Source organism: Monodon monoceros, unplaced genomic scaffold (genome assembly GCF_005190385.1).
Source record: "Monodon monoceros isolate NGI ecotype Baffin Bay Population unplaced genomic scaffold, NGI_Narwhal_1 Super_Scaffold_19, whole genome shotgun sequence".
In the NCBI taxonomy this organism is placed as follows: Eukaryota; Metazoa; Chordata; class Mammalia; order Artiodactyla; family Monodontidae; genus Monodon; species Monodon monoceros.
Window position 1 is genome coordinate 25549953 of NW_021703775.1, and position 17268 is coordinate 25567220.

Sequence of the window (17268 nt, forward strand, 5' to 3'; positions counted from 1 at the left end):
GGGTTTCTTTCCCAGTCCATGGGCCACTCGTTTACCCACTGTTCCATAATCCTAGTGCTACTGCAAAACCCAGTTTGACTGTGGCACACTGTCACTCTTTGTCACTCTTTATCAGTCAGAGCTTGTTTCGGGGCACGCTTTTTAATCTAATCTTGTTTCCATTGTAACTGATTTGTATTCTATTTATGGATGCTGCACACACTGACTTGGCTGCTTTCAATCCCAAGTGAGTACCACTTTGTAAACACTAGAATTTAAAAATATTTGATACTTGGACCCTTTCTAGGATTTTCCATGTTATGGTTCTTCCTTCTTCATCTCAAAGTGGCTTTCAGATAAACCTCACAAAGTTCTCGATATAAAAGAATGGCAAAGCCTAAGCAGAAGACATCAAAAGAATGTCTGATCTGACAACCTTGGGCAATGGAAGCGCATCTACACTCACCAGGCTCGAGTGTTACCTGGGGGTCCTGTAGCATCTGTGAGGGGACCCCTGAGTCAGCCTTCCTGCTCGCCTTCCCTGCTCCATTGTTAACTGTGCATCGTGTTCTTTTGGTCAGCAGTGTGAGGAAATGCAGATGTCCCTGATTTCTCTTAAGTGAAGCGTTCTTCAGAATAGTTGTAACAAAACTCTGGGTTTGTAGAACTTCTCAGAATATTCTGCCCTAGGTCAAGACTGAATTCCTTAGCCACTCCCAGCCCCAACTGCCCCAGAAGTAGGCAACATAGAAGGGCCCTGTGATCACATCCACCCCATGACAGTTTGTTAGAGGTTGAAGGAAGCTTCAGGAATAACCTCTTATTCCCTCTGGGTTCCTAGCAGGAGTTAAATGGGGTTTGCGATGCATTTAGACTATTGCTAGCAAACTGGCTGAGCCTCCTCCCTCCCTCCTTAAATCAGCTGCAGAGGAACTGCTTCATCAGTCTTCACTTGGAGGATGAAGGCGAGGAGAACCTGGCCCTTCTCCTCTATGCATGCAGTGCAGGAGCAAGAGAGAGGGTGACCTCCAAAGCTGCCTTTTTAATAAATGGCTGCATCCCTCAAGCAGGGGATCACAGTTCCTCTCAACTCGTCTCGTGGCCCCTGAGGGGAACCCTCCTCTGTTCCACTTAGGGACACTGAGGCTGGGGCAGGGGATTGTGGACAAGGGATGTAGAGTGAACAGCTGAGAGCAGTACCTCTGAGGTCCTGATTCTCCTTCAAGTCCTGGGCCCAGCTTTAATTTTCCTCAGCTAGCATTTAATGGGCAGATTAGGGAAGATACCCAACAAGTTCTTACAGGCCCAGCTGACCTGAAGAAAAAAAAAAAAAAAAACATATGGACAGGGCAGGAGAGAAAGGAAGTGTACGTGGAGGGGAGCAGGGCAGGGAAGGAAGCTCGTCGTATAGAGCTGGGAGGTGTGTAGGCTCTGGGCCAGCCTGCCTGGGATGGATAACGGCTCCCCCAAGAGTGAGTTGCGTGACCTTGGGCAATGGGCAGGTTACTTAGTCTCTCTGGGCCTCAGTTACCTCATCTTTAAAATGTGGAAATTTCTTGGGGATTTAGGAACTTAGCAAGATGACGTATGTAAGGGATTGGCACAGTGCGTGGCAAAGAGTTAAGTTCTTTGAAAATGTTAATTAAGTCTAAGAGCACAGACATTTGTCAAGTGGGTGGTAGGGATTCACAAGGCACATTATTTACCCACTTGTGTTAGCATCTTGTCTTGGCAGCAGTTTTTAAAGCCAGCCCTTCCATGTCAGACAGGAGCTGTCCTAACCCGGCCCAGCTAGACTGTCGGCGCTGTGGCCCAGGCTCCCTCCCACCACCCCTGCCCTCCCTGAGCCAAGTGAGGAGAGGGAAGGGTGCAGCTGCCCTCACAATGAAAGCCAGTCCTTGTCTCTAAGGAACTGGAAGGAAATGGGAAAGAGTGGGGCCCGGGGTGGGGTGCAGGATCCCCACCCAGCAGTTGCTGACCCTCCCCCATGTCCTGTGCTCACCCACAGCGAATACAACCGCATTCAATGCTTCAGCCACGTCGCCACCAAACACCAACACTTCTCTGGTAAGTCCTTTCTTCATGTCAGACATGCAAGGGCTTATGTTTGTGGGGAGATTGAGAAGATTTGGGAAACTTAGACCAGACTTGCAGAGATTAACCCTGCTGCATACCCACACCAGGGTCACCCGCAGAGCTGTGAAAATGAATATTTTTAAGTATATACTGTCAAAATCCTATTTTGTCTCATTTTTTTAAATCCTTGTGCACAAACCTCCCCCTCCTCCCTCCCTCCCTCCCTCACACACACACACACACACACACACACACACACACACACACACGACGGGGGGGGGGCGGGGTGGGGTGGGGTGGGGGGGGTTGAGGTGAGGAATGGTAAGTAGGGCTGTGCAAGGCTGTAAACTTTCCCGCCCATCTTTCTGCCTTCTTCCCTGCCTTTGTACCGAGGACTCCCAGTTCCTAACCAACAATGCTGCCCTCCAGCCCCAGAAAGCTTATTATTGCTCCCCCCTCTCTGAATCTCATCTGTCCTTTGCACTCATGTGTCTCCGAGGGCCTCCGAGGGCCCCTGGTCTGGTCTGCCTTTCCCAATAATGATGAGCAGTGGCCGTCAGGAGAAGACACCTAGCCTAAGTGGCACTAACGGTGGGAAGTAGAAAACCAGGTGAAGGGTAGCACCTGGTAGGTACTGGGAGGAGACTTTTGGACTTTTAGTGTCCCTAAGCTTGCCTCTTAACTTACCCCTGCACAGGCAGCTGACTGCTCAATGGCAATTTAACCTAAGATTTTCTCAAATATCTGATTTTGAGGGAGGAAAAATGGAATCAGTCAGTGCCTATGTATGAATACTTACTATGTGTAAGGCGCTGTGTGCGGGTGATGTGATGGTTCGAAAAACATCTAAGAAACAAATGTGGTCCTTGCCCTCCAACCTGCTTGTAATATGCACGTGGAGATTAACCTGAAAAAGTAACGGGCAGCACAAGTAGAGCGTGACATGCATCAAATATAGGTCAAATGCATCCTTCCAGCAGTGGAGGCAGGACGCACTCTGCAAACTAGAGAAGAAAGCCTCATAGAGAAAGTAGAACGCGATCTGGTCTTGAAGGTTGGGAAAGTTTGTTCCATAGAGAATAGCACATTCCAAGCCTAGGGACCAGCATAGACAGAAGGGCACAAGAGGAAAAGCACAAAATCTGTCCTGAGGACAGTGGGTGGACCAGTTCTGCTGAGACAGAGTGAGGGTGGGGCATCACACAGGGAAATCAAGAGAAATAAGTCAAGACAGAGATGTTGGGCCAGATCAGTGGGACAGTAGAGGCACGGCTACATTGCAGGGGGCATTCGCATTGTCTTGGTCTGTTGATCCCCATTCTATTGGTCTATTGATCTAAGCAGGCCCAGGGCCAGCTAAGGTTCAAAGGGGAATCACCTTTTGATGGGAGGACGGTTGATGTCACATCACAGAGGAGTGTGGACACAGGGAGCCATGATCCATTGGGGACTGTTATTATATCAAACTACCACACTTCTCTTAATACAAACATACATTATGGCTAGTTGCAAACATCTGTTTACTTCATTATGTAGGTTCCTGAATATTTGCACATTTATTTTTCAAAATATAAATTAAATTTTATTATACATTACTCTCCTTCTATTACACTTAGAAACATATATATTAATATACATGTGTGAATATAGATATATAAATATATGTACCTATACATACTTAGGAACATAAATAAGAATATATATAGGAATGTGTATTTTATATATATATATATATATATATATATATATTAATTGTTTTGTGTGCCCTGGATTTTAGGCATCTGGGACACCAAAGGTCAAGTGACTGAAGTGATTAACCCAAGAGAGGTCTGACAAGGGTCGGGTGTGAGCCCCTTTCCTTCTTCTATGCACACAAAAAGTGTGTGCATAGAAGAAGGAAAGGGGAGGATAAATGTGAGACACTCCAGGAAGGAGTTGTGGACAGGACCCATGGTTGATTGACTGAGATGGGAGCCAGTCCTGCACTTTTCCTCCTCACTCACAAAGCAGTACATCCTAGAACACAATGAAGAAGCACATGTCAGCTCCTAACCTTCCCAGGGAACCTCCTGCTTGTTATTCCTTGAAACAGCCTGTTCCCAGGACCATCACTCTGTTGCTGGGCACTATCATGGGGCAGGAGGGCTGGGGCCCCTTGGAGGGTGGGAGGGGTGCGTGGGCTGCCTGGAAACTGCAGTGGGGAGGAAACAGCTGACCTCCCAGGAAGGCCCTGACTGTTTCTCTCCTGTCTTGGTCTACAAGTACAACCCCCTTAACCTCACAGCGTTGGACTGGTCCCTGCTGAGCAAAAAGGAGTGTTTGAACTATGGTGGGCGCCTACTTGGGAATTCCTGCCAGTTCATCCCAGACTTGGCACTCATGTCCTTCATCCTTTTCTTCGGGACATACTCCATGACCCTGACCCTGAAGAAGTTCAAATTCAGCCGCTATTTCCCTACCAAGGTAACTTCACCCTACAGTCAGACAGTTCACATGGAAGCCACCACTGAGTCCCTGAGAGGGTTCTGGTCCAACTGTTGGAATGGACACCACATCAGCACTTGCTCACTGAGGTTTTTTCAAGTTAAGAACACAGACTTTGGATCAGAGAGAACTGGGTTCCCTTGTTGTCAAGCCCCATGACAACACTTGATATTGTCAGACTTTTATCTTTAGCCTAGTAGTATATTGTGGGTTTTTTCCTTTTATTTCCCCAATGACTAATGAAGTTGAAAATCTTATCATGTGTTTAATGGACATATGACCATTGACTTTCTTTTTTCTTTTTATAATGAGTTGTAATTTTAAAAGAAGTGACTTATAAAGAAGTCACTGTTATCTTTTTTAAAGATCTTTATTGGAGTATAATTGCTTTACAATGGTGTGTTAATTTCTGGTTTATAACAAAGTGAATCAGCTATACATATGCATATGTCCCCATATCTCTTCCCTCTTGCGTCTCCCTCCCTCCCACCCTCCTATCCCACCCCTCCAGGCGGTCACAAAGCACTGAGCTGATCTCCCTGTGCTATGCAGCTGCTTCCCATTAGCTATCGATTTTACATTTGGTAGTGTATATATGTCCATGCCACTCTCTCACTTTGTTCCAGCTTACCCTTCCCCCTCCTCGTGTCCTCAAGTCCATTCTCTAGTAGGTCTGCATCTTTATTCCTGTCCTGCCCCTAGGTTTTTCATGACCATTTCTTTTTTTTTATATATTCCATATATATGTGTTAGCATACAGTATTTGTTTTTCTCTTTCTGACTTACTTCGCTCTGTATGACAGACTCTAGATGACCATTGACTTTCTTCTTGTAAGAGCCTGTTTAAATCTCTTGCACATTTTCATCCGGGTTGTCTGTCTTTTTCTTTCCAATTTGCAACTCTTTATATATTCTGGATAGAAACATTTTTGTGATCGTATGTGTTGCAAATATCTTCTGCTCTATGACTGACCTTTTTACTTTCTTAATGGTATCTTTTGATTAATAGAAATTCTTAGCTTCACTGTAATCAAATATATCCAATTTTTCCTCAAGGAAAATATTGGATAGAAGATATTCTCCTATGGTATCTTCTAAAAGCTTCATTGTTTTTCCTTTCATGTTAAATCTATAATCTACCAGAATTGCTTTTAACATATAGTGTGAGAAAGTGTTTGTTTTTTATTTAGATAGCCAATTGTTCTAGCACTTTAAAATTTTATTTTATTTTTACAAACTAAAGAGGAAATTTTATTTACTTAGGTAACATTTGTTTATAACATTATATAAGTTTCATGTGTACATTATGTTTATACTTCTTTTTTTTTTTTTACATCTTTATTGGAGTATAATTGCTTTACAATGTTGTGTTAGCTTCTGCTGTACAACAAAGTGAATCAGCTATATGCATACATATATCCCCTCCCTCTTGAGCCTCCCACCCACCCTCCCTATCCTACCGTCTAGGTCCTCACAAAGCACTGAGCTGATCTCCCTGCCAGCACTATTTTTTTTAAAAAAGACCATCCTTTTCCCACTACTCTGCAGTGCTTCCCTTGCCATATATCAAATGTTCACATGTGATGGGATCTGTTTCAAGGTTCTTTACTCTGTTTCACTGATTTATTTGTATGCCAATATCACAGTCTTCATTTCTAAAACTGATAATAAGTCTGTATATCTTACAGACCAAACTTTCCCTCTTTGTCCTTCTTTTTCAATAATGCCTTGGCCCTTTGTATTTCCACATAAATTTTAGAATCTTAAATTTCACCAAAATAAAAACTTATTGGAATTTTGATAGAATTATATTGACTCTAAATGTCAATCTGGGGAGAATTTACACCTCTCAAATTCTGAGTCTTCTAATCCTTGAATATGGTATACCTTGCCATTTATTAAGGTCTTTTATTTATTTATTTTATTTATTTATCTTTGGCTGCGTTGCATCTTCGTTGCTGCACACGGCTCTCTCTAGTTGTGGCGAGCGGGAGATACTCTTCGTTGCGGTGCGAGGGCTTCTCATTGCGGTGGCTTCTCTTGTTGCAGAGCATTGGCTCTAGGTGTGCGGGCTTCAGTATTTGTGGTGCACGGGCTCAGTAGTTGTGGCTCATGGGCTCTAGAGCGCAGGCTCAGTAATTGTGGTGCACGGGCTTAGTTGCTCCACAGCCATGTGGGATCTTCCTGAACCAGGGCTCGAACCCGTGTCCCCTGCATTGGCAGGCGAGTTCTTAACCACTGTCCCACCAGGGAAGTCCCTATTAAGGCCTTTTTTTTTTTCTCTGTCCATAATATTTTGTAGGTTTTGATCTTGAGGTCTTGCATATTTTTTATTAGATTTATTCCTAGGTACTTGATTTTTTTTTTTTACCTATTGTAAATGCTAACTGCTATTTTAATTTCATTTTCTAACTGTTTTGTGGCTAAAGAATTTATTAATCAAAACAGCACTTGCATATGTGAGCAACAGTTATGAAATGAGGAGGGGCACTGGGAAGATTTTTAGCAATGCTCTTCTAACAGAAACCACATGCGCGCTCTTCCAAAGCCATCTTAAATAAATTTTCTACTACAACTACTACCAACAATAATAGTGATGATGATAAAAATATCTTTGATATGAATAATTGAATTTTGGCCAATATTTTGTAAAGACTAAATAAAAGACTTTTGGGGAAGATTTACAAAATACAAACTGAGCAAAAAATAGTGTACTTGCAACACGAATGCATCCTCAAGACAAATTCCCTCCCTTCCTTCCAACTTCTAACCAGATCATATCCCTAAGTTGCCTTTTATATAAAAATTCCAGAGCAGTGACTGCATCTGAGGATATCTATTGCCTGAAGGATGAAATAAAATTCATGTTAGCGTCATATTCTTTTATCACCACCTTTTTTCCCCTCAAATTAATACTTACAAAGTGCCATGTTGCTACCTGGAATTTAGTGTTGCAGAGAAGAATGAGATCATACCATTGCAGAGCCATCAGTTTGGTAAAAACACAAAGGTCTTGGAAAACCAAGCATTGGAAATGAAAAGTGATGGGTGGGAGTGTCACCAGGTTCATCCAACTTAGAGAGTGACTGGCACTCTCTGAGATAGCTGAAGATGGGTCTTCTGACTCTGGAGCTCAAGCTCTCAGCAGCTCTCCTCTTCACTACTGGAGGATGGGGTCTGCCTGGAGTGGGCAGGAGCTTCTCTGACTTGCTCATCTCTTTTCTGCAGGTTCGGGCCCTAGTAGCTGACTTTTCCATCATTTTCTCCATCCTGCTGTTCTGTGGAATTGATGCCTGTTTTGGCCTGGCAACCCCCAAGCTGCTCGTGCCCAGCGTCATCAAGGTTTGCCCAGGGCCCCTGCTCTGTGCATTCTCTCCTCCTGCCCTGCCCACCAGCTGCAGATCCTTTCCGCTCTATGCTGATCAAATTTTTATGTGCTCAGCCAAGTAACCACGTGGGTTCTCTGTATGCTCCACCCTTCCCACACGGCCTGCTAGGGGCGGTCCTTTGAGATAGTGGTTTCCTCAAACCACATATATCCACGATGAACTCCTGCTGCGTAGCCACAGGATGGGGAAGGTGCTGGAATCTACTCTCCAGCCCAGCTGAAGCCCCTTGATTCCCACTTACAGGTTTACAATTCCCTCACTCATGGCAGTCTACAAGTTGGGCCATCATCTGGAAATGATCCTTTAAAACAGTGATCCTCGGGAGTTCCCTGGTGGCCTAGTGGTTAGGATTCTGGGCGTTCACTGCCATGGTTCATTCCCTGGTCAGGGAACTGAGATCCCGCAAGCCATGCGGCGAGGCCAAAAACAAACAAACAAAAAAAACAAAACAAAACAGTGATCCTCAAAGTGTGGTCCCCAGACTAGCATCTCGCCCTCATCTGGGAACTTGTTAGAAATGCAAATTATCAGCTCTACTTGAAACCCATGGAATCAGAAAGTCTGGGGGTGGGGTTCAGGGCTTTGAATTTAACAAGCCCTCCAGGAGATTCTGGGGCCTGCTTAAGTTTGGGAACCACTGCTTCAGAATTTCCCATTCGTCTAGAGTTGGTGCCATTTGCTTGTAGCTCCGCGTGAGCCCTGCTCCCTCACAAGGAGCTCAACCCGTCTAAACTGGACTGGGAGGTACAGGTTCTAGAATTGACCCTCCCTGCCTTTGAGGGCTTGACCTTTGCAATATTATTTCAGCTTAAACATCTCATAAAACTCATGTTGGCCTTGAAATTTAAAGTACTTCTTTCTCTGAAGTAAACAAAAGGTAAACTTCAGCCCACCTCCTGCACAGATAATCCTTTATTCTTAATATGCAAGTCTAAATTAATGTTTGGTGTTTTACAGACAATTCTATAACCTTCCCAGACAGATGACTCAGAGAAGAGGCAGAAAGCATCAGGCACTGGGCCCATCATTTTCTTTTTTCTTGCTGTTGGGCCTCATTGCCATTTCTTGTTAACATCTTTTGCAATTAGTGACCACAAGCTCTCTACCAATGCCCCCTGACTCTGCACCTCCCTGTTTCCCAGAGAAGCCCATGGCGGCTGCAACAAACCATCTCCTTTGTTCTGTAGACACCACTGCCCTTCCCAAGTCTGTGCCTCCGGGGTCTCTTTAAAGTTGCAGGTGCCTAATGTCTTTAAGGGATAAGATTGCACTTGAAAAGTACCCCAGGTGTGGGAATAGCGGGAAGTCTGGGAGAGCGGGCTAGACAACAAGTGCACCGGGACAAGGGAGAGAGAAAAGGGCCTTCTCCTTTGCTCTGCTCAGCCCACGCGGCCTGATCGAGGCTGGTTCGTGGCCCCCTTTGGGAAGAACCCATGGTGGGTGTACCTGGTAAGCATCCTGCCCGCCCTGCTGGTGACCATCCTGATCTTCATGGACCAGCAGATCACAGCCGTCATAGTCAACCGGAAGGAGAACAAGCTGAGGGTAAGGCTGGTGCTAGGGGGAGGGGCACAATCTCTTTCTTTCCACAGAGTCAGAAGGAATGAAGGAGGGAGGAGGTGCTTCTTTCAAAATGTTGGGCCATTTGTGAAGCAAAATATGAGGGCAGAAGACTGGAGTTCCGGGGGTGGGGAGAATGTGACCTCGGGGAGAATGTGACCTCCAGATGTGGGTAAGGCCAGAAGGGCCAGCGGGAAGGCTCCAAGGACCAGGACCAAGCCCAGGATGGCCACTGGGCACGGCTCCTTGCTTCTCCCAAAGTGACCCTCCCGCTCTGTCTCCTGACAGTGAACTTGGGAGTCTGAACAGATCCTAACAAGGGGATTTTGACCCAGAACCATAAGGCAGAGGAGCATCCATAGCCTTCCTGGCCCCACCAACTGTCCTCCCTGCCTCTGAGTCTGAGGAGACTCAGACTACTCTCTCCCCCATCCCAGCCTGGGTCACTCTCGGCTTGGCCTAGGCCTGCCCCACCTGGGACCCCTCATTAGGGAATTATAGAGATACTGGGCTGCTGGGTAGGAGAACTTCTTCCCAAGGACCCAAACCCAGGGCCTCTCCAAGCCTGAACACCCCTCTCCTCCCTTACCTGCATCAGTTCCCTGGTTCACCAAACCCTGGGGTTGGTGAGGCCTGATCACCTCAGGGTGGCAGTCCTCTCAGGGTGCTGTGTAGAAGCCCACGGGGAGCCCTCAAAACATGTTCCACAAAATGGCTGCCTTGGGAGAGTTCTGTCTCCCCCACCCCACCCCAACAGGTGGTTGGGAACAGGCTCCCTAGACAGCTTCTTCCCTCCCACTGCCCCTGCAGAAGGCTGCTGGCTACCATCTGGACCTGTTCTGGGTGGGCATCCTCATGGCTCTCTGCTCCTTCATGGGGCTCCCCTGGTACGTGGCTGCCACGGTCATCTCCATTGCCCACATCGACAGCCTCAAGATGGAGACGGAGACCAGCGCCCCTGGGGAGCAGCCGCAGTTCCTGGGGGTCAGGTAGGTGGTGGTCAGGGCCTGAGGACCACCTGGGCAGGAGTGGTCAGATTGGGGGTAGTAGGGAGAGAAAGCAGGTTTTTCTTACCATCAAGGTATTTGGGTGAATAGGGCCCCTTCTCTAACAACCCAGGAACCACAGGGATAGGAGTGATATCCCTGAAGGGAGGGAAGAGGGAGACGAAAAGTCAGTTTTAAGCGGTGCTTTCTTCTTAATAGATTCCAGTCAGTACACCCCAGCCCCTACACATGCTCTCACCTCTCACCTGTATAGGCTGCTCAAGAGTTCCCACAGAGCCCCTTCTGACCTGACTCTTTGTCTCCTCTTCAAGACTCCCTAGCCATGCCGTCCCCCAAATACCCCAAAGCAGGGTTCGGGTCCTGCTCAATCTCCATTCCTCCAGAAAGCCTTTCCAGGACCACTCCCACCCCCTGGGCTGTGGCCCATGCCCTGTCACTTCCGTTCCTTCACTCGCCCCTCCTGTCATGTGAATGTTTCAGGCAGGGAAGCGCATCTTCCACCCCTTCGGACCTCTGGGGTGAGCCCACATCAGACCCTGGCATTCTCATACATGGCTGTCCTAAGAGCTTCTCCTCACTACCTCGGAATTCCTGGGCTGCCCGGCCAGCCCTGAGCAAGGTTCCTATGGTCAGGGCAGGGTCCCCTCCCCAACCCCTGAGCCCCAGATGGCTGGGCCTGAGCAATCTGCCCCAGAGCCCCAAGCTTCCCCTGGACTTGTGCCTGGGTCTGAGCACTCCAGAAAACATACCTGCCCTCCAGCCCCTGATACCTGCTCTGCCAGCAGCCAGGCCCCATTCCCTTAAATCCTCATTCTGTCGTGCTTTACAAGCGTGGGACCTTATTATAATCAAAAGGCAGGGATGATAAGCGCTTCATATCCCACTTCATCCTCACAACAACCCCTGAGGTGCGTGCCATTAGTCATGTTCTACTAATGCTGAAGACATTTAGGGCCTTGCCTGATGCCACACAGCTAGTAAGTGGCAGAGCCAGGATTCAACCCAAGCTGGTCTGGCTCAAGCACCCCTTGTTAGCCACTGCACTGGATAACCTCCTGAACACCCCTACAAATGCCCTCACCTCAGTTGGATTCCCTCTCTTCCCATGTGCCAGGCAGCTGGTCCTCACGTCACTGGTTTACTCTCTGGAATGGGGCAGCAAGGCAGAGGCCAGAGCCTCGGACACAACCTTCAAGTGCCCACAGAGGGCTGGAATGGTCATGGAGCATCTCCCAATCCACCCTGACCGTGTGTTCTTTTCTGCCAGGGAACAGAGAGTGACCGGCACCATTGTCTTCATCCTGACAGGGATCTCTGTCTTCCTGGCTCCCATCCTGCAGGTGAGGCTCTGCACCCTCTGCTAGGGCCCTGTCCGCCTGAGAAGGCACTGATCCGATGCCTCAGAGGGGGGAACGGCCTCCCCACAAGGCCCCTAAAAAGGCAGGATCCTATTAGGCCAGACATGTTTCATCGTTATTACTGTTTTCTGTAATGTTGCATCCTTTATTATCAGCAGCAGGCCATCCTCACTGCTCTTTCCCACCCCTCCCAGGGTCCACCCTCACCTTTCTGAAGGACACTTCCCACAGACATTTCTGCCAATTTCCATCCTTGCTTAAATCAGTAGCTTCTCAAGCTGGTTGTGTTTCCACGTTGTGGTTTATGGCCTCCTTGCTCACCTATTTTCTGAAGTTTAAAACTTGCAGGGGAGAGGGAGGCTTCTGTCCTTGTTCTTGGGGCCTGTTTTCTGCTCCTCTGTTGCATGTCTTGGGCGCATAGGTGACTTTTTCCCACACTGTTCGAAGCCCCTCTTGCTCATGTCCTTCCAGGTCAGCTGGAAGAGATGATAGCAATGGGGTGTGCATTTGGAGCATGGGTCCCCCAGAAAGGCTTTCCATGCCAGCCGTTCACCTCTTGTATTAGTCTGCTCTGGGTGCCACAACAAAAGGCCACAAACTGGGTGGCTTAAACTAGACATTTATGTTCTAGAAGTAGATCATGGTCTTTCCTCATGTGTGCACGTCTGTGTCCTATGTAATGTGTCCTGTGTCTCTTCTTATAAGGACCAGTTGTATTGAATTAGGCTTCATCCATATGACTTAATTTTACCTTAATTACCTCTTTAAAGGATCTATCTCCAAATTCAGTCACATTCTGAGGTACTAGAGGTTAAGACTTTAACATATGAATTTGCCTGGGCGGGGGTGTGGGGGTTGGTTAAGGCGCAATGGCTCTTTGGCAGCCTCTCCACAAAAGTAGACATTCCCTGGCCATTTAAAATACTCTTATTAAATAAACAAAATGCCTGCCCCCCACGCCCCGTATGCAATCTGTTTCCTGCCAAATGGAAACATCCGTTAAAAAAAATACCCAACCTCAAACCTGTTTGGTTGTGCCCAGCACCAGCTCTCAAGCCAGAAATATTTTCCGTTGTAAACAAATGAATTAACATCATGGTTCTTTAGCCTTCATTGTTTTACAAGCTTACCGCGAATGAGCTTGTAAAAAGATATTCAAAGGGAAAAATAGCTGCAAAAGATTGGGTGACTACAGCTCAGCTTAATTCAAGAAAGGAAAGCCTTCTGAAGGCATTAAGGGAAAGGGCCACTGACAGGTCATGACGCGGAGTCTTAACCACTGCGCCACCAGGGAAGTCCCCTGCTGCAGTTTTCGGCACAAATGTTGTAACTTCCAAGCTGCAGACTGTATTTCTGTATTAATTTATGCATCTTATAAAAACAAATGGCGGGGGCTTCCCTGGTGGTGCAGTGGTTAAGAATCCGCCTGCCAATGCAGGGGACACGGATTCGAGCCCTGGTCTGGGAAGATCCCACATGCCGCGGAGCAACTAAGCCCGTGTGCCACAACTACTGAAGCCCGCACACCTAGAGCCCGTGCTCCACAGCAAGAGAAGCCGCACCAATGAGAAGCCCAAGCACTGCAATGAGGAGTAGCCCCCACTCACCGCAGCTAGAGAAAGCCCGCCTGCAGCAACGAAGACCCAAAGCAGCCAAAAATAAATAAATAAAAATTTTTTTTAAATGGGGGAATTCCCTGGCAGTCCAGTGGTTAGTTAGGACTTGGCACTTTCACTGCAGTGGCCCGGGTTCGATCCCTGTCAGGGAACTAAGATCCTGTAAGTCTCCCAGCACAGCCAAAAAAAACCTAAATGGGCTCTATAAATAGGATAAGATGCCAGATACGGGGAAATATTCATTATTGCTTTGGCTGTAATGAAAAAGTTTTTATGGGGTTTATTATAGCTCCAGATGCTCTGATATTGTCTTTGCATTCAATCACAAAAGGATATGAAAAATTTGCCTGCTCATGTTCTTTTACAGTGAGAGGAAAAATATATATAATCATTTTATTTAACCATTAATCTATTTGATAAGTTTTATAGCATGGAAGACATCTAGATTTTTATTGAATATAAGATTTAAGATTTCTGATTAGATTGTATCAAGGTGTATATCAAGGCTTTCAAAATTGTTAGGTGATTAAAGCATTATCACTAGCTGACACCAGTACTAAATATTAGATTGATTTTAGGTAAAGGAGAGCTATTTGGTATAGCCAGTTAAAGAAAAATACAACTTAATCCAGATCTGTATTCTTAGATTTAATCCCAGAATTTATTACCAATCAAGAAAATTTTCCATAAAACTTGTTTAACTTTTTGCAACTGTAAGTTTGCCTAGTTCTGTCAAATTAGGCATAGCCAAGTACTAGACTCATAGAGAACTTACATTAGAGAGCTGTCTACCCAAGACCATACTTTAGTTGAAATTTTTCATTCTTATTTATGTAGCCAACAGAAGAGAGGTCCCTCTGATGCTACAAATTTAGGGGGTGCAAGTTGGATCCTAGTTACTAGTGGTTCTATTTTTATTAATTTTTCTATATCACTTATTAACTTCACCTATTTTTGTACCAGTTCCTCCAGTCGAGTTCTGTTCCAGGGCTTCTCAAATTTTAATATGTATTCAGAACTAGAACAAAAAATTTCACAATTTGTATGGAAACACAAAACACCCCGAATAGCCAAAGCAATCTTGAGAAAGAAAAACAGAGCTGGAGGAATCAGGCTCTCGGACTTCAGACCATACTACAAAGCTACAGTAATCAAGACAGTATGGTACTGGCACAAAACCAGAAATATAGATCAATGGAACAGGATAGAAAGCCCAGAGATAAACCCACACACATATGGTCACCTTATCTTTGACAAAGGAGGCAAGAATATACAATGGAGAAAAGACAGCCTCTTCAATAAGTGGTGCTGGGAAAACTGGACAGCTACATGTAAAAGAATGAAATTAGAACACTCCCTAACACCATACACAAAAATAAACTCAAAATGGATTAAAGACCTATATGTAAGGCCAGACACTATCAAACTCTTAGAGGAAAACACATGCAGAACACTCTATGACATAAATCACAGCAAGATCCTTTTTGACCCCCCTCCTAGAGAAATGGAAATAAAAACAAAAATAAACAAATGGGACCTAATGAAACTTCAAAGCTTTTGCACAGCAAAGGAAACCATAAACAAGACCAAAAGACAACCCTCAGAATGCGAGAAAATATTTGCAAATGAAGCAACTGACAAGGGATTAATCTCCAAAATTTACAAGCAGCTCATGCAGCTCAATACCAATTAAACAAACAACCCAACCCCAAAATGGGCAGAAGACCTAAAGAGACATTTCTCCAAAGAAGATACACAGATTGCCAACAAACACATGAAAGAATGTTCAATATCATTAATCATTAGAGAAATGCAAATCAAAACTACAATGAGATATCACCTCACACCAGTCAGAAGGGCCATCATCAAAAAATCTACAAACAATAAATGCTGGAGAGGGTGTGGAGAAAAGGGAACCCTCTTGCACTGTTGGTGGGAATGTAAATTGATACAGCCACTATGGAGAACAGTATGGAGTTTCCTTAGAAACTATAAATAGCGCTACCATATGACCCAGCAATCCCACTACTGGGCATATACCCTGAGAAAACCATAATTCAAAAAGAGGCACATACCACAATGTTCATTGCAGCTCTATTTACAATAGCCACGACATGGAAGCAACCTAAGTGTCCATTGACAGATGAATGGATAGAGAAGATGTGGCACATATATACAATGGAATATTACTCAGCCATGAAAAGAAACGAAATTGAATTATTTGTAGTGAGGTGGATGGACCTAGAGTCTGTCATACAAAGTGAAGTAAGTCAGAAAGAGAAAAACAAATACTGTATGCTAACACATATATATGGACTCTTAAAAAAAAAAAAGGTCATGAAGAACCTAGGGGCAAGACGGGAATAAAGATGCAGACCTACTAGAGAATGGACCTGAGGACACGGGGAGGGGGAAGGGTAAGCTGGGACACAGTGAGAGAGTGTAAAATAGATAGCTAGTGGGAAGCAGTCGCATAGCACTGGGAGATCAGCTAGGTGCTTTGTGACCAGCTAGAAGGGTGGGATAGGGAGGGTGGGAGGGAGACAGAAGAGGGAGGAGATATGGGGATATATGTGTATGTATAACTGATTCACTTTGTTATAAAGCAGAAACTAACACACCATTGTAAAGCAATTATACTCCAAAAGAAATGTTTAAAAAAATTTTAATGTGTATTAAAAATCACCTGGGAATCTTGTTAAATGAAGATACTGACTCAGTAGGTCTTGGGGGGCGGGCGCCAAATTCTGCATTTAAAAAAAAAATTTATTTATTTATTTGGCTGCGCCAGGTCTTAGTTGCGGCACTCGGGATCTTTAGTTGAAACATGCAGGATCTAGTTCCCGGACCAGGGGTCAAACCTGGGCCCCCTGCATTGGGAGCATGGAGTCTTAACCATTGGACCACCAGGGAAGTCCCCCAAATTCTATGTTTTTAACAAATTCTCCAATGGTACCAAATTATGCCGGTCCAAAGATCACACTTTGAGCAGCAAGGAACAAAATCACCCCCACCCCTCTCTCCGTATCAATGGATGGTCAGACTGATATTAGATACAGTGATGTTTATTAGAGGATCAGTGATAACGTTGCAGGAAGGGGGACCCCTTCCAGGGTCCAAGAGTGGGCTCTTGTCTAACACGCGGAAATGAATTGTCTGAGGAGATACACACGCTGACAAAACAAGAGACTTTATTGGGAAGGGGCGCCCGGGCAGAGAGCAGCAGGGTAAGGGTACCCAGGAGAACTGCTCTGCCACACAAAGTCTCAGGTTTTATGGTGATTGGGTTAGTTTCCGGGTTGTCTCTGGCCAATCATTCTGACTCAGGGCACTTCTTGGTGGCGTGTGCATCACTCAGCCAAGATGATTCCTGCGAGGATTCTGGGAGATTGGTAGGACATATGGATTGGTGTCTCCTCTCTTCTTTGAACTTTCCCGAATTCTTCCCGTTGGTGGTAGCTTATTAGTTCCTCGTTCCTTACCAGGACCTCCTGTTGTAAGATGATTCGTGCGCGTGGCTACTATCTTGCCTGGCCAGGGCGGGCGGCTTTGGTCAGTGTTTCCCCTAACAATAATCTTCAGTCCTTCCAGCACCAATTTGCAAATATTTGGTTATCTTGTCAAACGAGGGCACTGAGGGATGAAGTGACCATGTACCTGATGGGCAGCATAAATGGCTTACACACTCAGTTCTGCAGATTCTCAGTTCATCCCAAGCCCCAAAGGTTTTTTGTTTGTTTTGTTTCCTTTTTTGCCTGCAACTCACCACAGCTCATTAAGACTGTGGATTACTGTATTC

The 17268-nt window shown here is 45.7% G+C and overlaps 1 protein-coding gene across 1 annotated transcript in view; it reads left to right on the forward strand.

Annotated features, from left to right (window-relative positions):
- Positions 1-17268, forward strand: part of SLC4A5 (solute carrier family 4 member 5) — a 97294-nt gene that overhangs the window by 68909 nt on the left and 11117 nt on the right. Inside the window, exons 15-20 of the mRNA XM_029231906.1 lie at positions 1988-2046; positions 4318-4518; positions 7768-7881; positions 9312-9473; positions 10299-10477; positions 11763-11835. Of these exons, the coding sequence (XP_029087739.1) occupies positions 1988-2046; positions 4318-4518; positions 7768-7881; positions 9312-9473; positions 10299-10477; positions 11763-11835 (788 nt within the window). The remainder of the gene's footprint in view (positions 1-1987; positions 2047-4317; positions 4519-7767; positions 7882-9311; positions 9474-10298; positions 10478-11762; positions 11836-17268) is intronic.